The following is a 25359-nucleotide window of genomic DNA, read 5'->3' as shown; positions in this document are numbered from 1 at the left end:
CGCTGCCAAACCTCTCTGCAAATATGCGATCGTGCCGCACAAGCCCTATACAGCAGCCTCCTTCATGCTGCCTACCCGCCGCTGACCGTGCAGCCTCCGCCACAGCCCACTGCGTTTTCCATCCTAACGTTACCATCCGCAACTGATCCGCTCAACATACATTGTCATACACGGTTGCATTTTCGTACGTTCATTACCTCTCACATCCACGTAAATAGAGTCCGAGTTGGTTGAACTGCTTTTTACTGTCCCATCTTCATTCACTGACGACAACTCCTCCCCTGCCTCTATGTGTCGCCATCGATTCTCTCCACCCCGCAAATGTGTCGGATGTTCAATTCACTAGGTATGTAGATGGTTATTTTAATTCTTAATTGGATGGTTATTTTATTCGATTCAGTTTAAGTATATACAATTAACAAATGATGGATGATCATTTTATTAGGTACCTGGATGATTATTTTAATAACTACATGAATGGTTGTTTGATGACGATCCCGCGATGGAGAAGAGGGCGATGATGGGCAGTGAGGGAGTTTCTAACGCCAAAGAGGTAGGATGATTAATGAGAGAGGGAGGAGGTGGCAAATGATTTGGAGAAAGAGGATGTTTGAGTGAATTATTTTGATAAAGTTAAAAAAAGTTAATTTTTTAAAATAACTGTTTAAAATTTTTGGTTTATATAATTTGAAGAGTTTTTTTATTTTTTTTCTTGTGTTGAACTAAATTTAGAATTTATTGTTCATATTATTTAGATTTTTCATTATTCCTCTAACGAAATGGATTATTAAAAACATGAGAATTTGACATTTATAATAAAATTTTTAATTTTAATGTTTTAAATATATTTTTTTAAATAATTACTTTTTGGCATAATAATACATAACTAAATATATGTATAAATTTTTTTTATATTAACAATACATTAAAATTAAATATTTTATAATATATATTTTAAAATTTTAAATTTTTTAATAAATATTTTTAAGACACTCTTAAGTAATATTTATAAAATTAACAAATATCTTTTTTTCAATGTCTCAAATTGTTTTATTATTGTTATTCTCTCTATTATTATATTTAAGCTGGCATTTTAAATAAAACATACGTTTTAGTATTTATGGTTGATATCTTATGTTAAATTTTATTTTTTTAATTTTAGTCCTAATTTAATCTGTTAGATTGATATATAAATATACATACAAATCTAAATAAATATATTATATGTGAATCAAATTTTGTCATTAAAAATAATATTTTTTATTTTATAGTATTGTATATCTAGAAGCTTTTTTATTTTATTTTATTTTTTTACTGACATCATATGCAATGAGTATCCAATTTTGTTTAGATGACTGCTAAATATCAGTATAAAAATATATTAAAGATCATCGATAATATAGTTTTATTCGTTCATCATTGGAACTCTAATCATCCTTAAATAATGTATGGTGTTGTATTTAGGTTTGAAAATAAGATTTAATTATTAATTTGAGAATTTTTATAAAAATATTTAATTATGTTTTTATCATACCAATAAAAAATTAATTATTTATATATTCAACGACTGAATAGTGATCATCTAAATAAAAAAAATTGTTGAATAACAGTGTTAATTAAAGAATTAAAAGATTGAAATTAAATCTTTAAATACAATTTTTCAAATCATAATACGAAGCGAATTAAGAACTTTAAAAATGTAATTTTTGTGTTAATGTAAGAACAAGTTTTGCCAAACATATAATTTAATTATAATGTTTCGATAATGATAATGATAGTATTTGATTTAAATTAGAATTTGTCTAACTTAACTATAAAAGAACAGCTCGATCCATAAATATATTACGTTAAGTAATTTATGGTAAATACTGCATTCAAAAAATATGATATAAATTGCTTAATTTGATAAATACATGAAAAGAATCAAAAGGATATTAGCAAAAAATTAGTCAAACATTTTTAGATGAATCTAAAATCTCTACGAGTTAATATATATGGATGTTTCTCCTATTAAGTATCAGAATGTTTCTTTTTCATACTAAATGGATGTTCTTTTATATATTTTTCGAATTTTTTGTATTACAAATGTGAATGTCTCTATTTTTTAAGAATTTCATAATTTTTTTAAATTTTATAGATATTTAATTATTTTTGCTAAAATATAATTGGATATTTCTTTTGTTAAGTATTAGAATATTTTTTTTTTATATTAAATGAATATTTTTTTATATTTCTGTAATTATTCAAGGACTCCTTTTAAGTAAGATCAAGTGTGCAGTTTGCAGTCTCTTTAATCATCAAAACGGCACCAAATATCCTTAAACGGGGTAGGGATGCAATAGGAACAAGAGCTATGTATGCTTCATACATTTCTGATGAGTTACGCCAGAAAGTGATGTCTATGCTTTATGTTGGGATATCTCTTGATAACATAATATAGCACCATGTAGAGGTGATGCAGAAGCAAGGTGGACCCTAAAACCGTGATGAATCATGATTTTCTCACTTGAAATGATGTGCGCAACATGAAACGGAGTATTCGTAATTCTTCACATGAACTGCAGGAAAATGATGAATGCAGTGTAAAGATATGGATACAGCGCCATTAGAAGCATGTTTTCTATTACCAAGATAACTCAGGTTCACAATTGGAATCCGACGAGTCAGATGTCAGTGATAGAAGAAGAGTGGATCGCAGTGGAGAGGCAGAGAGGGCCTGACGGTGAAATAGAGGTGTGTGTGATTATTAGAGATGAGTAGGTTAATGTGAGAGATAAGAGGAATGATTTTATAGATATTAATTAGATTTATTTAATTAATTTTAAAATTTTAAAATTTTAAATTAAAAAAATTTAAAATTAATTAATTATTAATATAAATTAAGAGGAATGCTAGGGGCCAATAATTTTTGTGATTGTTAGCCATCAACTAGCCATCAATAATAATTTGATTGTGTGAGATTGGTGTGAGATTTTATCCAATGGCTCACTTTTCTCTGCTGATTACATGCTGGCCAAAATTCAATAAAACTGCTGACTCCTTAGACTTTTAATTTTGTTTAGTTTTAACTGATAATCTTTTGATTCCATATACTTTTCCTAAATACATTGGTGGTGGATTCTAAAATTTGAACTTATTAAAATTTGTTTAACTTAAGCATAAAAGAACTACAATTCGGTATATAAGTATTATATTACGTTAAATAAGATAGAGTCAAATCTAAAAAGTATAATATTGACGGCTTAATTTGAAAAATATATTATTAGTTGATTCCAATATTTAAACATGTGATCGTAAAATCACATAAAAATAACTTGTTAGATATATTAAAACAAAGCAATTTTATATGAAAAGGAAAATTACTCAATAATGACAATGATTTTTAAACGATTTTCAATAAGTATTCTAAACGTAATTATTGCCAACACCCTTTAATTATTCACTATCTTAGGAATGTTAGAAATAAATTAAAGACATGTTAATAATCAAGTATTCAACTGAGTAAAGACATATTAGCCGTGAATAAGAGTATGTGTTTAGTTTAGCATTTAAATCACATCGGTAATGTTAGAAAAAAAAGAGTCAAAATTTATTTAAATAATTAATAAATATTAAATAAGATAAATTTTAATTATTTTTTATTAATTATTTTTTATTATCAAATATTTTTAAAATCACATAAAATATGTAAAATTATTTTGGACGTTTTAACTTTTGTTTGACTATTTTTTTAAATATAAATATGATTTTATATTTTAATTTTCTATTTGTCTGAAATAACAAATTATAATTTTTGCGTTGTGATTAAAAAAGTAATTGAGAAATTTTATTTTTTTAATCATATTTGGTCTTTTAGGTTTTATATATTTTTATAAAATATTTTTAATTAATAATCTAATTACAGAAAAAAAAAAGAGAAAAAGCGTATTCGTGATGATTATTCGATGAAGTTGAAAGAAAAACAAGAAGAAAAAGATGATAATGATAAAGATGGTGGTTACATAATTTTAACAGAGACACTGGAGGTGATAATTGATGGTGGTGTTGTGTTGATGGTCGAAAAGAAGTTAGGGTTGAAGAAGAGGAAGTGATTCAAATTTTAGAGTTCTGAACTTTTGATCAAGTGGATGAAGGGACACTTAAAACGTTGGCTCTCTTGTTGATTTGAATTGTGACAATTAAAAAACTAATCACCGCTATCTTAATTTCTTTTATAGCAAAAGTCTAAACTACTATTATAACCGTTCATATTTTATCAATTTGTGACTATTTGATAAACAACCGCTGATTAACCGTGGCTATCTTCCGCATTTGCACGCATTTGCCCCGCAAATGCGTTCTAGTTTTAGGGAGTTATCATATATATTGATTAATCATATGATCAACCAATAAATTTGGAAATAGCTCCACAAAATTTTAGTTGGCGAGTATTGCTACGGCATGGTAATATAAATTCTCAATACTTCAAGTTTACCTACTAGTACTATAAATAACTGAAGAGTGTTAGAGTAGTCTTGGTTAACTTTACTAGATATTATGGTAAGTAGAAGAGTAGCAAGGAGCACTCCAAATGTTAGAAAATTATGCCCTCATGCATTCATTGTTCGTTTTGGAAATAAATGATTAGTACTTGTGTTTTTAGTAGCTCACTCAATTATTTGTGATCTTATTAATTTTTTTTAAGATCCAATAAAACCATTCAATAATACACATATATTATTTTATAATGTGTGGTGAACATCTTCACCGTCATGCATGGTTGAGGGCTTAATGGTACCGTAATTTGTTGTTAGCCATAATTAGCCGGCCAAGAAAGAATAGTAAGGTTATAATAGCCAATAGCCATAGGCATATTATATGTGGACTTAATGCAAAGAAAGGTCTCGTCAGTAATGAAAGTTTGTATTATACATTAGCTGAATTTGGTCATGCATTATAAGATTTAGCGTGTTTTCTCTATTCGTTTTATGAAAAAAGGACAAGATTCTTTAATATAATTTTGACGTAAATCTTTATTATTCAAACGGTGGCTTGATCATTATCAGTTTATCACGAAGCAATTTTTTGACAAAATTCCAAACAATTATATATACAGCATAATTGAAGCTCATCCCTAACATAAAAAATTCAAATTAGCGTCGTTTTGTTTTAAAGAAAAAAGAACAACTTGGTGATCTTTTATTGTATTCTAAAAGGAATTATATTTTTTTTTGAGGAAAGAATTATAATTTTATTATTGTCTGTACAAATTCAGGTTAATTTTTTTTATATGAAAAAATATTGGTATTTTTTGTAGAAATAAAATTATTTGGTATAATTACATATGAGTAAATTTTATAGGTGAAAAATCAACACGTGAAAAACGTGTTACAACATATAAGAGTGTTAAATATGTTATAATATTCCAACTAATACATGAAAGCGTATTAAAATACGTAGAAAAATATGTTATATTTTTACAATACTATAATATATTTTAATTGCCAATATTTAAATAAAATACTATTTTTATTTTCATATTAAAAATAATTTCTGACAAATGCATGCTAATTTGGAATTCTGTTATTTCTTTAATGTTAAAAAAATAAAATTCTTGTTCCGGTCAAGCAAGTAGTAATTTTGTGAGCTGTAACGAAACATAGAAATATCGATGGCAAAATGGCAATGTCATAGGGGTATTTTAATTTTAATAAAAAAATGAAAATAGTTTCTACATCTACATCTACAGTAAAATACTAGTACTAGTAGAGAGGAATAGTAGAAGTGTAGAAGTAAATGAAGGAAGAAGCAAAGGTGATGGTGACGTGGTGTGTAGGTTATGTGGTGAAAGGGGATGCCAGGTGTCTCATTTGAGGGAACAAAAATGCTTTTTCTGTTTCTCTTTTGTGTTGTGTGGTGATAGAGCCTCATATATACCATACGTACCTCTTTCGGATTCGGGTGTTGGCGATATTTTTATAGCCTTGCAAATTTGGAAGCAACGCGGTGGCTCCACGTGGCAAGCAAAGCATCGTGGAGATTCCGATTTGCTTGCGTGGCTTGATTTTATTCACTGGGTTCACACTAGGCCATGTGGGATATATGTGGATGGATGGATGTGCTCTTCTCCACCTGATTTGATTCTCTCTCTCTCTCTCTTATATCATCGACCACACCCAACCCATAATTTATCATCACCAACTCCAACCCTTCCTTTTATTCATTTCGCACACGCACTCGCGTATTTCGGAAACTGCAGTCACGCGCTCTTGTGGGACCCACACCCACGTGGTCTATGAGTCTATGGCATTTTTTGCTTTTTCCATTGGTTAATTCCAGTATTCTCCGCTGCTTCCTCTGGCTACCACACCCCATGCTCTTGTGGGTGTGTTTTATTTTATTTCTTCTTCTTTTTTTTTTCTTAATATAATTATTAATTATTATTCTGTGTGCGGTGATGAAGAGGAAACAACGCCGTTTTCGTAATGAGAATGGAGTAGTAGTGTAGTACCGATTCCAAGTCTAGAATAGCCGTTTTTCAACGTTGGTTCGTCAACTCTTGCTAGTGCACGGAGACTTGAGGTTATACGCTTCCTTTAATTATGTATAGCATTTGTGAATATATTAGAATATAATTTATGACCTGTGTATATTGAATTCAAGCCATAGAATGCCTAACTTTGATTGTGTGTCAACAATGGAATAAACTACTATGCTTTATCACTTTATCAGCTTCTCCCGTTCAGATTTCATATTTTCAGTCCTACCAATAATTTCGTTTTTTTCATTTTGGTTCTCCATTTCCCCCTATGTTTTCCTCTATTCTACTTGCAAATAATTTGGGTGTATGTGGTAATTTCAGCTTCGATTGCCAGGAAAATTGACGAATCTACTGAATTGAAGTAGTATTATATTTGAACTTCCCCAGCTGATACAACCTTTTTGTCTGTATGTATCTATTGATCTGTCTTGCAAGTTAATTATGCACATGATGAAGCATGAATGCATGACTGTATCAGCAATTCAGCGAGGACGATATATATAATTCATTCGTTTTGTTTCTCATATATAGCTAACGTGTGTGTTGCTTTTATTTTTATTTTCGTATATGTAGGACACAATATGGAATATACTAATAGGAATTACGTTAACTACACATGGCACTATTTTGGTGTTCGAAATTATTACTTGGACTTTCATTAATTTTCTTATAAAATTTGACTAAATAGTAACCTAGCTCAGTAGCTACTATTTAATGAGATTCGTCATTATCAAATTATTAATGAGTTTTGATATTTAAACATCACACATGTTGAGTTTTGAAGTATAATATTTATATATATACATGCTGGATTCTTATGTGCTAGCCTTGTTGCTCCTTAGTCTATAATAAGCAAAACTAGACAATCTTTCACAAGAAGGCAAATCTCCTTATTACTCTGTATGAATGTGCAAATCTTGTTGAGCCACTCTATAATGACTATGTCTCATATTATTAAATCATGATCGATAAATTCGTAATCAAGGATGATAGTTTCTGATGCATACATTTGTATGAGTAGTGTCTCGCAATTTTTTGGGTCATTTTCTTTTAATTTGAATTCTCAGCATGGATGAGTTTTTAGTACATGACAATATGGCTAAAGTGAAGTCCCGACTCCGGAGCCGTGACTTCAACGTTATAAAAATATGAAGAAAATAATAAATAAAGTTGGACTGGAGGACTGGAGGTTCCTAGTATTTTCTTTGGATGGGTGGGTTCCTAGTCTTCTAAAACCTCTCTTCTCTCTTCTACTTGTACGTCTTTCCTTTTTTGTTTTCTTTTTTTTATAGACAACTTTCAATTCTAGATACACAATACACACTCAGACACTCCTCAGTCCTCACATACTTACTAATTTTTCCTTTTTTGTTTTCGGTCATTACTTCTTTCCTATCTTAGACGAATCTGTTTGTGGGCTTGAAAACTATAGCAACTAGGCCTAACATTGCACATAAAGGCAGAATTAATACTCTAATAGCATGGAAAGAAAAATTGAAAAATGTATATGTAATGGGCTCTTGAAAGCCCATAATATACCTCAACACAATTCACATGGAAGGCCATACACTCACCATTCACCAAATATACAATTCGACGTTATCAATTATCACTAAACAAACGTTGTTTTTTAATGATCATGTGGAGTCCAAATCAATAAATAAAGATAAAAAAAAATCGTATGGAGCATTGGTGGAGGAGCCGTCCTTCTATGTGTTATTTGGACTGCTGGTGTACCTACCGTGGATTATTGTTTGGATTTTGCATACGGTTTGCGTCGAATTGGCCGATTTTTTATGAATTTGCCTCTCATTGATCAATATAAATACAAAAATATTATTTGTATACTAAAATCAATTATTAAAATCAATTATTAATATATTTATATAAATATATGTGTAATTTAATTTATTTTTAACGCGTGTATTTATATTCCAATATATATTTTATACTGCTAGTTCTAATTTTGGTGAGCAACTTAGAATAATTGTAAATACAAATATGGACTAGTCTCTAACCAAATTAGCCAAATCACTGGTTGACTGATTCTGATTTTAATACCTATTTTGCTTCAAATAAAAAAGCTAGACCTAAGGCTTTCACTACACCCCCACAATGGCACAAACTTGGTGCTCCCCCAAAATATGGATCAATAATGAGCAAAATCATTTGTCTTTTTGTGAGGAAGGACCATTTCATTGGCTTTTATTTTATTTTTCTCTGAAAGAGGACTAGTTCAATTGTTACATAATATCAAGGTTGTAGGCTTGCAGCCATTGATGTTTATGTTACGGTGATGATCGATTATAGTGAATACCATTTTCCATATTACTATTCAATAGCATTCCAGCTGGTTCCCATGATAACTATAAACCCTTGTATGTAATAGCAGAGAAAATTGTAAATATATGAAGTGCAGATAGAGACCACAAATATAAACAGGTAGAAGGCTAGAAGCTGACAAATAACGAAGACTTTGACGCGGACTTGCCTGAGTTCTACATAACATAAGCATGCTGGGTTTAAATGTCGCGGCAATTTATTAATTATTTTATTTTATATGACCCACGAAGACTAGTACTAGTGCATGTCCAACGCGGTTGCATTGATTAAGAATACGTATTGAGTTAGAAGAATATGCAGTAAAAATAAAATGAATAATAATATTTGAGAAATAAAAAAATTCTGTCAGAAAAGTTTAAATTTATTTTATTTAATATTTATTAATTATTACATAGTGAGGTATGATGGTGACATTTACAATGTAAAGTTAGTCTCAAATATAAATAAGAGAAATGTTAGGGACAACAATTTTGGTATTTTATAACTATTAATTAGCCATTAATAGTATTTTTAATGGTGTGAGATTATATCTAATGGTAGAAGATCACTCACTTTTATTTTGATGGTTAAATGCTGTCCAAAAAATACAAAAATTACTGATTCCCTATACTTTTCCTATAATTTGAATGTGAGCAGCCAGGCATGCATGGTGACATGTCATTCGTTCAAACCTGTGGAAAATATATGTATTATCATCACGTATAAATTTGGGTGGCTGAACAAGGTCTACTAGCAAGTTTTCCATATGTCTTGGATCATTGTGATAGATTAGTCCACCACTGAAATTACAAATAAGTCCTTAAATATGATTTTGTATTTTTCTTATTTCCTTCATGCAAACTGAAAAGTGGTCCCATATATACATCATCTGTATTAGGAAGGACCATTAACATTGTGTCATAATTTCTTCACCAGAGAATCATTAAGCAATGAAGGATCACAACTCACAAGCACTATAAAAAATTTCGCCATTATTCTCCTAGCAGAACCAGCAGTAACATGCGAACTACTCTTGTAGTTTTCCTTGTTTCATTGCTGCAATGCACTTCTCAAGTGGTTGTAGCAAAAGATATTATGGAGTCTGGCCAAAACATAACTTCAGAATCTTCATCAAGCTTTCTTGTTTCAGCTGGACAGAGATTTGTACTAGGCTTCTTTCCTCGTCCCGAAAACACATCAGAAAGTTACCTGGGGATATGGTACAACACTAATCAAATACAATACCCTGGAAAACAAACAGTGGTATGGGTTGCCAACAGAGAGATTCCTGTTGTGAGTTCCAATGTTGGAGTCTTTCATATTGCAGATGATGGAAACCTTGTACTAGAAGATGCATCGAGTAAACGACGCTATTGGTCCACATCAATAAGCTCTGCATCCACGGCGACGAACAAAACAAGGAGAGTGCAGCTAATGGATTCTGGGAATCTGGTATTGTTCCATGAAGAAGAAGATGGAGATTACATATGGCAAAGCTTCCAACACCCCACAGACACGTTTCTTCCGGGAATGCAGATGGACATGGATGGCATGGAATTAAGGAGTGGAAACTTCACCTTCAAGATGGTTCGGAAGAAGCGTTATGTCATCTACTTGAATGATCAACAACTCTATTGGGAAAATGATGGACTCAATTCAGATGCACTGAGCCCTGACAAACTCGAATATTTAACTAACTGGACAGACATCGATATCCCTACGTCTTCACGTACGAAAGGTGTGAATCGGACGATGAAACTTTCAGCCACTATGAACATATCCAGCACTGGGACCTGGGAAGCCTTGTATAAGAAATACATGAACACAAGAATTGTGATGAATTCTTCAGGGGAGATACAGTATCTGAAGTGGGAAGAGGAAGACTCTACAGGTGCAGGATGGACGATGTTATGGAGGCAGCCATCGGACAAGTGCCATATATATAATTTTTGCGGCAACTTTAGTAGCTGCGACATTGCAGATGATTCGAGGATCTGCAAATGTTTACCAGGGTTTAAGGAGAATCAGATTCAGAGCCATGAGGGAGGGTCCAGATTCCCAGGATGTAACAGAAGTACACTATCACTGTATGACAGCAGAGGCATGATGTTCATTAACTTGACCATGGTGAGAGTGACCGCACCAGACCTCAAATCCCTCGCAGAAAGCGAAGATGAATGCCGGATTTCGTGCCTTAACATGTATCTTCCCCGGTGCCAAGCTTATTCGTATAATGGCTCTGTTTCAGATTATGATCGTCTTCCTCTCACATGTGGAATTTGGACACAGGATTTAACTACTCTTCAAGTGGTCCAAGATGATGGTGCTGCTACTGCTTCTCTTTCTGTTCTGGTCAACCGTTCAGATATAGGTATATAATTATTCATGTGTCTCATCCTGTTAGCTTAAGTTTTTGTGTTAGAGAAAGTGTTTAAGATTTATACATAGGGGTGTCTCAAGTGTGTAGTGTATGTTGTGCAGCACCAAAGGCAAAATCATGTGAGCCTTGTGGTATATACGTAATTCCTTATCCCCTAAGCACTGGACCAAGCTGTGGGGATGCCACCTACAACAAGTTCATCTGCAACAACTCAACAGGGCAGCTTAACTTCACAATCTCCGGTGGAGAATCGTACCGAGTTACTTGGATAGACCAAAATACCAGAAGGTTTTACATTCAAACCAGCAATTCTTATCGCTGTGATTCCAGCAGTCAAAATAGAGTCCCTGATCCTCCCTTTAATGTCACCAACTGGTGCTACGGAGCAGATGAAATTGAGGTCAGTTGGGATCCAGCGCCAGAACCCCCCTGTAATCACCTCGCAGACTGCAATGATTGGCCTCATTCAACATGCCGACACAAATTTCATCCAGGGGAAAAGAGGTGCTTTTGCCATTCAAAATATCACTGGGATGCCTCAACTCTTACTTGTACTCAAGGTTAGCCACCCTTCTTAACTCTGCTAATTTTCACTTTTTAGAATTTCAGAAAGAAATTTTCATGTTTCTTGGAGTACATCGTGTCAATGAAGGTGTTTTGGCTGCATCATTTTGATTATCTTTATCCTTTTTCCTTGCTTTCACAGGAGAGGAATCAAAAAACCACAAATTGCTATTGGTTGTAACTCTTACCGTCATGCTTTTGCTAGCATTTCCAGTGATATTTGCATATGTATGGAGAATCAAGACAAACCCCAAGATTGGTAAGAACTTTAATTTTGGTTTTGAACATTGAATTACTCACACAACTATATTCTTCTTAAATCCTAATCAAAATGAGCTATGGAATTCAGACAGGGCGAACATTCTAATACAGGAGAGCTTGCATGATAGTGAAAGACAAGTCAAAGGTTTGATAGGCTTGGGAGGTTTAGAAGACAAACACAGTGAAAGCATTGCAGTGCCTTTTTATACTTACAGAAGCATTGTAGCAGCTACTGATAATTTCTCTGAGTCAAACAAGCTTGGAAGAGGAGGTTATGGACCAGTCTACAAGGTTATTTAATTTTTCTTAGTATTTCTTGCTAACTCAGCAATGAATCTGTGCAAGATTTTTTCATGACAATAAATTATTCTTGTTCAGGGAAGGTTTCCCGGAGGCCAAGATATTGCTGTAAAAAGGCTTTCAAGTGTTTCAACACAAGGCTTAGAGGAATTCAAAAATGAGATTGTTTTGATTGCCAAACTCCAACATCGGAACCTTGTTAGACTCAGAGGCTATTGCATAAAGGGAGATGAGAAGATTTTACTTTATGAATACATGCCGAACAAGAGCTTGGACTCTTTCATCTTTGGTATGTTTCACTTTCACATATTGTATTTTGTAACTTTCAAGAAGTAGAGTTTGATTTTTGTTATCATAAATATACTAACCTTGATCCTTTTGATGTGTTTTCAAACACTGAAATAAAAGACCGTTCAAGAACTTTACTCCTTGAATGGCCAATGCGGTTTGACATAATCCTAGGCATTGCACGAGGATTGCTTTATCTTCACCAAGACTCTCAAAGAGAGTTGTGGGAACCTAGTAAGTTCTCTAAGACTAAGCAATTGTAAACATATTGTTCATTACCGGATATTTACTCATGATTATTAGCTTGCTACATATAACAACCGATTTTTTTTTTTCTTTTCTAGCGGATATATGGCACCAGAATATGCTTTGGACGGGTATTTTTCAATCAAGTCCGATGTTTTCAGCTTTGGTGTAGTCTTATTAGAGATTCTCAGTGGAAAAAAGAACACAGGATTCTTTCAATTCAAACAAACTGCTACCCTTTTGGGATATGTATGTTTTCCATATCTTCTAACTCTTTGTTATTGCTCTTTTGTTTTGTTTGTTTTGCTGACTGTATTATAATAATGGACATTATCTCAGGCATGGGGACTATGGACAGAGAATAGGCTTATGAATTTAATGGATACATCTTTCAGTGGAACTTGCAATGAGAATCAATTTACCAAGTGTGCACAAATTGCACTCTTGTGTGTGCAAGATGAACCAAGTGATCGACCAACCATGTCAACTGTTGTGACAATGCTTGATAGCGAAATTGCAACCATCCCTATTCCTACGCAACCAACATTTTATGCAATTAGAAGGACTACAAGCACTACTGCATCTTCTTCGAGCAGACCAGAAACAACCATGCAAATTGAGAGCAGTTATCAAGAAGGGAGATAGATAATACATGGTGGATTAGACTCTAATATGGTAGAAAATATAATCATGAAAAGTTATGGTATATAGGGTTTAAAGAAAATAGAATCATGAAAAATTTAAGCTATAGCTGTGTGCTTATAAGAAGAGCAATGTTGATTCCTCTGCAAGGAACCTATGGAGGTGCAGAAATCCACATATTTGGCACATTGTGCCATTTCTCTTCTATCTCTGCTAATACTAACAAACTGTAATTGGTTAAATATCAACTTTTAGTATGAATTTGCCCAAATATAATATGTGAAACGTGTTAATGCAAAGAGATTCATTGTCCTGTGAAATAAGATAGTTGAAAATAAGCTAATGGAAGTTTGTGTATAATGGTTCAAAACATATTTTGTACAAGAACACAGGTTCAAGTTCTATATACTATTGTAAGATCTTTTTTGGCAAGTAATTTGTTGTAAACACCAATAAATTGACTAGTTTTGAAGCCACTTAAACTTTTTTCAAATAAACAGAAAGTTAAAAACACTCATCGAACGAAAAACCTCTTACCAAGGAACACCAAAGCCATTGTTTTTCTAGTATAACTTAGTCAACTGCACAGTTCCAAAGGAGTAACAAGAGCTCTCTAGAGACGAGGTTTTACAAAGGTTAAGATATATCAATGATTGAGACTATTATCAAGATTTAGGTACCCGATTAGCCACTGCAAGCATACTTGTTTTAAATAGTATCTCTTGTTTTTCTTTAGCAAATTAATTTTTTACTGCTCCATAAAATATTGTAGCTACACTTGCTAGCTGCTAGCATCTCACCCGACGACTTTGACTTGTATTTGTATAGCACCATTGCACCAAGAGAAGTAAGCCATAGTATCAGTCATAATTGACTAAGTCAACTTGTTGAATTGTTTATTTATATTGGCAGCAAAAAGCTAAGGAGTAAAGACACATGTCGTGGACAATTTCTTGGATTCAGAAGTCACAAGTATATTTTGTTATTATTATATGAAAAGTTGGAACTTGGAACTGAGGATTATGTATCTTATTGTTTCTACATCAGTCAATTGTGAAAGTGATATTTTGGAGAGAAAAAAATGGAACCTTTTCCCACATTGTTATTACTTATTATACTTTGTTAGATACTTAACTGATGAGGTGGAAAACAAACTACAAATATACAAATCAAACTTATAATAGGAGGAAAATATAAATAATGAGTTATTCTGAACTTTGAATAGTATTTTTTCAACCACCAGTTGAGTGCTGTTAGGTCTATAAACAAAGTAGTTTCCATGACAATCAATGAACAAAATGAAACGATGATAACTAACATGAGAACCCTCACTTTTCTTCTTCTACTCTTCCTTCTGTATGATTTTTTGCAGGCGCATTCTGCACAAGATACTCTAATCACCGGCCAAAGCATACCTAGAACTAGAAAAGTTCTTGCTTCAGCCGGTGAAAAATTCGTACTAGGCTTCTTCTCTCCTCTGGAAAACCCAGGTCAAAGTTACCTCGGAATATGGTACAACACCAACAGAACTTACCCAGGAAAAACAGTAATGGTTTGGGTTGCAAATAGAGACAATCCTGTTCTGGGTTCCAATGGTGGAGGAGTCTTCCAAATTGCACAAGATGGAAATCTTCTAGTCACAAATGAATCAGGGTCAACGTTCTGGTCTTCTAAACTTGATAAATCCAGTTCCAATAACAGAACAGTCAAGTTAACCGACTCTGGGAACTTAGTGTTGTTCCAGCATCATGATGATGATGGCAATGGAACAAGCTACATAATTTGGCAAAGCTTTCAATACCCAACAGACACGTTTCTTCCCGGAATGGAAATAGACAGAGCCATGGAACTTACTTCTTGGAGATACGACGGCGGTGGCGGTGGAAGAGAGAGCTTCTTCACCTTCAAGATGTCTCAAACAGGAAACAACCGTTTCAGAATCATGGATAGCCAAAACCAACTTCACTGGGAGAATGATGGACTCAATTCCAATGATTTGTCCCCTGATGTGCTTAACTACTTGACAAACTTCACCGATGCAGAAAATCGTCCATCCAAGTATGTCAACACAAACACTTCGAAATCGTTGTACTATTCATACCAAGACACAAGGATCGTGATGAACTCTACAGGAGAGTTACAATTTTGGAAGTGGGAAGAATCTGAATGGATCATGCAATGGAAACATCCTTCAAGCATGTGCAAGATACACAATTTCTGTGGTAACTTTAGCAGCTGCAACGTCGATGATTGGATGCCATGCAAGTGTTTGCCAGGGTTTAGGCTCGCTTCAGAGTATGAAACTCAGAGCTATGAAATGGGGATGAAATTCCCAGGATGTGTGAGAAAGTCAGAATCCCATGGCGACAACAGAGACATGGTGTTCCTCAATCTACCTAAGATAAGACTCGATGAGACAGATCAAAAGGAATATAACACAGAGACTGAAGAAGAATGCAAGTTTTTGTGCTTGAACATGTCTCATCCACAGTGCCAGGCTTATGCATACAACACTTCTAACGACTATCGTGTCGTTACTTCTTCTTCGTGTAGGATTTGGACAAATGATTTAGCTACTCTTCAAGTAGACCAAGAGGCTGGTGGTGATCTTGCTGTTCTTGTCAAGAGTTCAGATATAGGTAAATTTTAAATGATTTGGCAACCAAAATTGTAACAAGTTGAACTGAGCCTGAAGTGTATATTTCTGTGCAGGGCGAACAGTGACATGTAATCCTTGCGGAATATATACAATTCCTTATCCGCTAAGTACAGGGCCAAACTGTGGAGACCCGGAATACTATAAGTTCAATTGCAGCTACTCAACAGGGCAGGTAAGTTTCATGATGCCCGGAGGACAATTGAAAAGAATTACTTGGATCGACGAAAATGCCAGAAAGTTTTACATCAAAACGGATGATACATATCATTGTGATTACATCTATCAAAATGACAAACCTGATCCTCCATTTTATGTGACTAACTGGTGCTTTAAAGAGGATCAAATAGAGATTAGTTGGCAACCGCCACTCCAACGGCCTTGTAATGAGCATAATGACTGCAGGGGTTTCCCTCATTCAACATGCATGCCAACAATTGAAGGGAAAAACAGGTGCCTTTGTGATCCAAAATATCAATGGAATTCCTCAATTTCAAATTGTATGCAAGGTTAGGTTTCTATCCTATGTAATCTCAAGGTTAGATGAATCATTTATGCTAGGCTGCTAGGCTAAAACATTATTAGTCCAGAAATTTTGGGGTTCTACATTATAATTATTCTATGCATTTTATTTACTTCATTGCACAGATGAGAAATCAAGAAATCATTTGAGGGACCGAGTACATTTGATTCTCATAGTAACTCTTGCTGGTGTGATTTTTCTAGCAAGCACAATGGTATTTGGTTATGTGTGGAGAAAAAAAGTGATAGGTAAAAATTTTTGGTTTTGCACTTTCAATTATTCACACACAGCTCATCTTCATAATGATCATAATTCGTCTCTGTATTGAGTTCAGACAGGGAAAACATTCAAATTCAGGAGAGCTTGTATGACACTGAAAGGCATGTTAAAGGTTTAATTGGTTTGGGACGTTTAGAAGAAAAACACAGTAAAGGGATTGAAGTGCCATTTTACACTTTTGGAAGCATTGTAGCAGCTACTGATAATTTCTCAGATTCAAACAAGCTTGGAAAAGGAGGTTATGGACCAGTTTACAAGGTAATTGAGTTAGTTCATTTAACTTTAATTTCTTGCAAACTAAGCAATCAAGCTATGCAAGAGTTTGTCATGACATATGCATGGATTAACTGTTATTTAGGCAAGGTTTCCCGGAGGTCAAGACATTGCAGTAAAAAGGCTTTCAAGTGTTTCTACTCAAGGGTTAGAGGAGTTCAAGAATGAGACTGTTTTAATTGCCAAACTCCAACATCGGAACCTTGTTAGACTCAGAGGCTACTGTGTAAAAGGGGATGAAAAAATCTTACTCTATGAATATATGCCAAACAAAAGTTTGGACTCATTTATATTTGGTATATCTCACATGGTCCATTATGTAACTTACAGGAAGTAAATCTTAATTTTTGTTTTCATAAATTATTAACCTTGTTTCTTTGAACATCGATGTGGTAGATCGGACACGAACTCTGCTCCTGAACTGGCAAATGCGATTTGACATAATTTTGGGCATTGCACGAGGATTGCTATATCTTCACCAAGACTCTATACTAAGAGTAATTCATAGAGACCTAAAAACTAGCAACATTCTTTTAGACAAGGATATGACACCAAAGATTTCAGATTTTGGACTTGCAAAAATATTTGGAGGAAAAGAAACTGAAGCAAGCACAGAGAGAGTCATGGGAACATAGTAAGTTCTCCAAGACTATGCAATTGTAATCATAACATATTTATCAGAAGATATTTACACATGGAGATTAGTTTCGTGACATGTTACAATAAATCTTTTTTCAGTGGATATATGGCACCAGAGTATGCTTTGGATGGATTTTTCTCAATCAAATCTGATGTTTTCAGTTTTGGTGTAGTCATATTAGAGATTCTAAGTGGAAAAAAGAACACAGGATTCTATCAATTCAAACAAACTGCTACCCTTTTGGGATATGTATGTTTTTCGTATCTTACACTCTTTGTTATTGTTCTTTTGTTTTGTTGTTATGCTGACTTGATTACAATAATGGACATTATCTCAGGCATGGGGATTATGGACAGAGAATAGGCTTACGGATTTAATGGATGCATCTTTCAGTGGAAATTGCGACGAGAATCAATTTATCAAGTGTTCACAAATTGCACTCTTGTGTGTGCAAGATGAACCAGGTGATCGACCAACCATGTCAAATGTTGTGACAATGCTTGATAGCGAGATTGCAACCATCCCTACTCCTACACAACCAACATTTTATGCAGTTAGAAGGACTAGGAGCACTACTCCTTTTTCTTCAAGCAAACCAGAGACAACTATGCAAGTTGAGAGCAGTTATCAAGAAGACATGGTGGATTAGACTAAAATATGATAGAAATTTTTTTGAAAGATTAATTTAAGATGCTCTTTGGATCATGAAATTTATCTTGATATGATCCTTTTCGCTGATTATCATGTAAGGTTTAAGCTAAATAAACGTTAGAAAAAGATAGAAAGATAAAGTGTAAAGAAAATGGAATCACACAAATTTAAGCTATAACTAGTGTGCTCATATCCTTAATGATTATGCGGTTAAAACTCATGTGAAAGTAGAAAAAGCTCCTCCTCTATAGCATATCTAACATTGTTGGTCGTCTGTTTCAATTTTTTTTATTAAATTTAAATAACATCTCATAATATCTCTTGGGAAAAAGAATTCCAATAATAGTACAAATAATACCATTCAATGATTGAATTTTCTACTTAGGTATATGGGATTTAGCAGCATTTACAACGACTTGGACTAGCATGGCAGCTAGCAAGTCACGAGTCCCTGTGGGGAGTATTACTTTTTATTTATATATTCATGTTGAAACTAAAGCTAAGTACATACCGGAATATTATGATGGAGGAGGATAACAAATTAATAATACCCAATGTGGTAGTAGGAGAAGGACAATTGTATCAACCTAGCAGTTTGTGTGCAAATTGCAGCTGAAGGAGGATAACAAATTAATAATACCCACATGTTCTATAGCATACCCCATTTTTTGTCATGACATGCATAAAACTACCAAACCTCCATTTTTGACCTTAACAGGTAACATGAGAACAATCACTTTCCTCTTCCTCTTCTATCTGCAGTTGCCATGCTCCTTTAAGTCCTGTTTGGCAAGGGATTTCTTAAATCCTGGCCAAAACATAACTGGAATTACAAGTGTTCTTGTTTCAGCTGGACAAAGATTTGTATTAGGCTTCTTTTCTCCAGCTGGAAACCCAACAGAGACTTACCTTGGAATATGGTACTACCAATCACAGACCTTCTCATCAGAACTGCCGACAGTGGTATGGGTGGCCAATAGAGACAAACCAATCTTGAATTCCCATGTTGGAGTGTTCCAAATTGCAGGTGATGGAAACCTCGTGGTCAAAGACAATTACTGGTCCTCTGAACTTGAAGGGTCTTCATCAAGAAACAGGACAGTGAAGCTAATGGATTCAGGGAACCTAGTATTGTTCCAAAACGATGAGAATATATGGCAGAGTTTCCAACACCCCACAGACACGTTTCTTCCGGGTATGAAAATGGATACAACCATGGAACTAACTTGTTGGAGTGGTGACAGTGATCCACGACCTGGGAACTTCACCTTCAAGATCATGTCTCAAACAGCAGGGGACAACCCTCCTTACATAATCTTGAACAACAATAAGCTCTATTGGGAGAGTAGTGGACAAAACGGACACTTGAATCCAGATTCAGAGTTTGATGCTGTAGCTTACTTTTTGAGCAACTTCAGCTCTTCAACGAAACTAGGTAATCCCGTGAGTCCTACGAACTACGAGAACACAAGGCTATTGATGAATTCAACTGGGTATCTTCAGTTTCTAACAAGGGACAATTTCCAAGGTGATTGGTTGGTTTATTGGAAAGCTCCAAAGAGCTTATGCGACTCATACAATTTTTGCGGCAACTTCTTCACCTGCAACGACAACAACGTGGAGCGATGCAAGTGTTTACCGGGATTTAACCAAGTTAGCGAAGGTGATACTAATGGCTATTGTGCTAGAAAATCATCGTCGTGCGGAGAAGGCATAGGGTTCTTGAATTTGGTGATGGTGAAAGTGCGAAACCCTGATGTATATTACACGGCAGCAAATGAAACTGATTGTAAGGACAAGTGCGTTAAAATGTGCCCCAAGTGCCAGGCCTATTCTTATAGTGTTCCTATGGACACTACAAGGCGTGACCTTAGTTTCTCTACTTGCTGGATTTGGACACACGATTTAATTACACTCCAAGAAGGATACTTCGGCCGTAATCTCTCTGTCCGGGTAGATATATCAGACATAGGTATCATGCTTTTTCTTACTCATACAATTTATTTGAAAAATGAAATGGATAACAATTATCATGTTTGCAGAAGCAACTCCAAGAAGTTGTGAGCCTTGCGGAACAAACATAGTCCCTTATCCGTTGAGCACTGGACCCAATTGTGGTGATCCCTTGTACTTCACGTTCAGTTGCAACCGCTCAACAGGAGACCTTAGTTTCGTACCTACTACGACAAGTGACGGTTACACAGTTATTAGCATTGACGCAGATTCTAGAAAGTTCGTCATCAAAGTCAGTTCTGCGGAAACTTATTGTAATCTGCAAAGTCGTAACGATAAAACTCTGCAAATCCATTTTCCGTTTAACGTGACTAACGAGTGCCGCACAGAAGATGAAGTAGAGGTTACTTGGCTACCACCTTCTGAACCCATCTGCAATGAATCACTGGATTGTAAGGGTTGGAACCACTCAACTTGTGAAAAAACAGGAGATTCTAAGAGGTGTCTTTGCAATTCAAACTATCGTTGGAATAACGCTTCTCTTAATTGTGATATTAATGGTAAGCATGTTATTTTGTTGATCACTCATTCTTGCTAATTCACTCAAGCATTCATCCTACTTGATCTTTCTTTTGCAGAAGCAATAGCCATTCCTGTTGGTACAGAACAAAAGGTAAACAAAAAAAGCCAAAAGTCTTTGATTATCGGAGTAACTCTTGGAAGTGTGCTTGTTCTGGCATGTGCTATAGTTTCTGCTTATTTATGTAGAAGGAAAATAACTTACAACAAAGGTAACTTTCTTTATAAGAATAGTTTTACAAATGCATTGCATTTAATTATGTATCGTCACAGGATAAAAAATAATTACTTTTTACAATCATCGCCTGAATGATTATTCCAAAAAATAGGAATATGATTGAATATTTGAATGAACCTGTAGCATCAAAATTAAACTCTTTTTCTATTTGAGAATTTTTTCATTCACATAAAGTTGTATCAACTAGGGATGTCAATGGGGCAGGGCGAGGGCGGGGGAGGCCTCCTTGCTCCCCATCCCCGCCCCCCAAATTTACTCCTCATTCCCATTCTCATTCTCCATTGTGGGGGAATATTGCTCCCTATCTCTATTCTCCATTTGGCCCCATTTCCCGCGGGAACCCTATTCCTCAATCTCTCTAATAGTTTTGACTAATTATTAATTTTCATAATAAAGTTGAAAGTATCTATCCTATATAAAAATAGCAAGATTTTATATAAAAAGTCCAAACGTCAAGATGGTGACTTTCAAATGACGCGGTGGGAGACGTCATGGCAAGCCAGAGCATAGGGCAGTGGACGAGGGTAGAGGTAGGGGACACGGCATCAAAGAGAAGAATGGACACGATGATAGAATTGTGGAAAGGAACGCCACGAATATAGAGAACAACACGGTGAGGGTGATGGAACAGTGAGGGGTGACAATGCAGTGAGACGGGAGAGTGGCGAGAGAGTGGCTACAGAGAGGTTGGATGGAGTATGGATGACGTTAGAGATCTATGAACTAAAGAAGGTTATGCAAATAAGAATTAGGAATAAACTATTAAAGACAATTAATTAAATTTAGAATAAACTATTAGGGTTATATGGCATGTGAAATGACTAAAAAACATATATGAAAAATAAACTATTAAGGACAATTAAGCAACTTTAGAATTTCGGGGATTAGCGGGGACGGGGTGGGGATCCCCGCTCGGTCCCGCTCCTACCTCGGGGGAATTTCGTCTCCCATCCCCATCCCCGCGAAAAAAATTCCCCACAGTCGGATCTCCATTCGGGGCAATTCCCGCAGGGATCCCCGCATCCCGGGGAGTTTTGCCATCCCTAGTATCAACTGCTTTTAATTAAAAAAAAAAAGAAAACCCATTGTTATCTGCCTGTTTACAAATTTTCAGACAAGGATAAAATTCAGAGAAATCGAGGGAGATTTTATGATAGTGAGAGACATGTGAAGGATTTGATGGAGGTTGAAGGATTTGAAGAAAAAGACCATGAAGACATAGAAGTACCATTCTTTGATTTTGAGAGCATACTAATAGCAACAGATAACTTCTCTGATGCAAATAAGCTTGGACGAGGTGGTTATGGACCGGTCTACAAGGTGATCAACGAGGCATATATATAGATCTATTTATCCATTTTTGTTTAGTTACTTTCTACTTTCTAGCTAATTAAGTTTCCGAGAATGACATAACATGTTATTTGTTTTTTCAGGGTAAGCTTCAAGATGAAGTTGTTGCAGTAAAACGGCTTTCAAGTATTTCGTCACAAGGTTTACTTGAGTTTAAGAATGAGGTTGTTTTGATAGCCAAATTACAGCATCGAAATCTTGTTAGGCTAAGAGGCTATTGCATCAAAGGAGAAGAAAAGATTTTACTCTATGAGTATATGCCTAACAAAAGCTTAGACTCATTTATTTTCGGTTAGTCCCAAAGTATATCTATCAGTATGATTTAGTTCATTCCAAATATATCTAGTTCAATTACTAACTGTAACTGCTTTCATTGGCATGCAAATTTGGAATTCTGCAAAGATCCTAAACAAAGTGTACATTTGGATTGGCAAATACGGTTTGACATCATTTTAGGAGTTGCTCGAGGAATATTATACCTTCATCAAGACTCCAGACTAAGAGTAATTCATCGAGATTTAAAAACTAGCAACATTCTTTTGGATAAGATGATGCAACCTAAAATTTCAGATTTTGGCTTGGCAAGAATAGTAGGAGGCAAAGAAACTGAGACGAACACAGAGAGAGTAGTGGGCACTTAGTAAGTTTGATAGTTTGTGTATGTTTTGGCATGATATTAATTCATTGTTAAAGATTACTTTCATGTTAATTACTGACGATTTTTTCTTTTTACAGTGGATATATGTCTCCTGAATATGCATTAGATGGATTCTTTTCGACCAAATCTGATGTTTTCAGCTTTGGTGTAGTCTTACTAGAGATTATAAGTGGAAAAAAGAACACTGGATTTTATCAATCCAGCCAAGTTCCAAGCCTTTTAGGCTACGTAAGTCTCACCCTAGTCCAATAATTTCCCTTCAAATTTCTTTTAGCTATGTAAGTGTGATTACTTATTATTATTTTCTTTCAAGATTGTTCCAGGCATGGAAACTGTGGACAGAGAATAAGTTGATAGATTTAATGGACATGAGTTTAGTAGAAAGTTGCAATGAGAATCAGTTTATTAGGTGTGCACATGCTGCACTCTTGTGTGTCCAAGATGAACCAAGTGACCGACCAAGCATGTCAAGTGTAGTGACCATGCTCGATAGTGAGACTTCAACCCTTCCAACCCCAAAACAACCAACATTTTTTGCCAGCAGAGGCCAACCCACAACTTCTTCCAGTAAATCAACAGAAATAAATATGCAATTTGAGAGTACCACTCATTATCAGGAAGGTCGATAGAGTGAGAAAGCTCAAGGCATCAAATGATATGTTTTTGCTTCTTCCTTGGATCTGAAGCTGCTTTCTAAAGCGCTTGGTTCATTTTTATTGCATTTCTTTGCAGCAAGTCCTAACCTCCAAATTGATCAATGTTTGACGTAACTATTGCCTTGCTAAGGGGTGCATTTTTATTCAAATTGTATTGAGACTTCACAGGTAAAACAAGAAGAAAACAAGGTTTATGTGTTGAGTTATGTATATAACTAATTTTAAACCAATGACAAACATTATTTTATTGGATTAAACACCTAATTAACTTTTGATTGTGTTTGATTAGTATTACAGGGCAAAAAAATAAAATAGATCAGCCCAAATCAATTGAAACAAAAACAGAAGCTGCTAAAAGTAAGTCCAAAAGGAAATAACAAAGAAATCACATCGGCTGAGAGGTAAGCGAAGCAAATTCAGCCCAAGTTGCATCATTTAAATGGAAGCCTTCCAAAGCTATCATTCACGAGTTCACTTCCGTCAGAAACATGAAGAAAGAGAAGAAAGCTTCTTCTTGGTTTATGCAACGGAGCAGAAAAAAAGAGAAAGGAAGATTACAAAAGTAAATGTGTTATGGCCTAAAATGAGTCATGACCGGTGCTCAAGAGAATAATTCCATAGCAAGTCTAACATACATAAATATAAGTTAGAACAAGAAATTTACAAATATTTCACAAGTTTTAAAATAAATAGTTATACATTTTTAACAAAAATTAAAATAATTAAGAATAGTTAGATTCTGTCTGTGACATATGGAGCATATACACCTAGGTACTCGATAAAGAATAGATACTCGTTGTAGATTGTTACTCTTAAATAGAAAGTCTCACATAGTCAAGTATTTATTCCTAAAAAATATTTTTAGAAAAAACGGGATGAGTTTTGCAATGACTAAACAATACATCTATAATCGACATGAGACCATATAAACATTATTATCAAAGTAATTTTAATTAGAAAATAATAATTGATAATAATAAGTGAATCAATAAGAGAGCTCTCATATAGAAATTAAATTAAAAGTCCATATTTGGGCGGCTCCACCTCTATGTTCCTCTAGTGTGTCCTAACAAAATAACAGATTTAACGTGCGGCCTACACGTTAGGCTAGCAACATCCCTGCTAGCTGGAGTTTGAGTCAGATGCATTTAAGTTAACGTCATAATCGCTGTTAACTACGATTTTTTAATACGAGCTTCCCAAACTAATTCAAAACATATAGTTTCAAATATAATAAATCTTTCAGATATATAAAGTATTGAATCAAACCAAATCAAATAATATTTTCTCGTCAGAAATTTTTTTCAATTATACTTTTTAAATTATAAAAAACAAATTTTACAATTTTAAAGTAAGTGAATGTTAACAAATATTTTAATA

At 34.4% G+C, this 25359-nt stretch overlaps 2 protein-coding genes and 1 long non-coding RNA gene across 3 annotated transcripts; all 3 read left to right on the top strand.

The window, feature by feature from the left end:
* The first annotated feature begins 5957 nt into the window (after nucleotides 1-5957).
* LOC107461988 (uncharacterized) lies at nucleotides 5958-7046 on the top strand. Its single transcript, XR_001586703.3, has 2 exons — nucleotides 5958-6561; nucleotides 6842-7046. It is a non-coding gene; the product is annotated as an uncharacterized LOC107461988 (long non-coding RNA).
* A 2701-nt stretch (nucleotides 7047-9747) lies between these two features.
* Nucleotides 9748-13822, top strand: LOC107462061 (G-type lectin S-receptor-like serine/threonine-protein kinase At4g03230). Its single transcript, XM_052252678.1, is given in 8 exon segments — nucleotides 9748-11213; nucleotides 11324-11782; nucleotides 11929-12045; nucleotides 12136-12338; nucleotides 12426-12636; nucleotides 12756-12858; nucleotides 12890-13130; nucleotides 13221-13822. Coding segments are annotated over 8 exon segments (2991 nt in total). The 5' UTR covers nucleotides 9748-9862; the 3' UTR covers nucleotides 13527-13822.
* Nucleotides 13823-14762: 940 nt separating this feature from the next.
* On the top strand, nucleotides 14763-24185 carry LOC127741251 (uncharacterized). Its single transcript, XM_052253341.1, has 16 exons — nucleotides 14763-16162; nucleotides 16236-16688; nucleotides 16828-16950; nucleotides 17037-17239; nucleotides 17340-17550; nucleotides 17651-17888; nucleotides 17993-18143; nucleotides 18232-18534; nucleotides 19140-20517; nucleotides 20588-21058; nucleotides 21137-21289; nucleotides 22430-22635; nucleotides 22749-22956; nucleotides 23068-23305; nucleotides 23401-23551; nucleotides 23647-24185. Exons 1-16 carry the CDS (start codon nucleotides 14803-14805, stop codon nucleotides 23950-23952), a joined length of 6153 nt encoding a protein of 2050 aa, XP_052109301.1. The 5' UTR covers nucleotides 14763-14802; the 3' UTR covers nucleotides 23953-24185.
* The last annotated feature ends 1174 nt before the right edge of the window (nucleotides 24186-25359 follow it).

This window comes from Arachis duranensis, chromosome 8 (genome assembly GCF_000817695.3).
Source record: "Arachis duranensis cultivar V14167 chromosome 8, aradu.V14167.gnm2.J7QH, whole genome shotgun sequence".
Classification (NCBI taxonomy): domain Eukaryota; kingdom Viridiplantae; phylum Streptophyta; class Magnoliopsida; order Fabales; family Fabaceae; genus Arachis; species Arachis duranensis.
The sequence above is the reverse complement of the archived record's forward strand: the minus strand, read 5'-3'. Positions and strand labels throughout refer to the sequence as shown.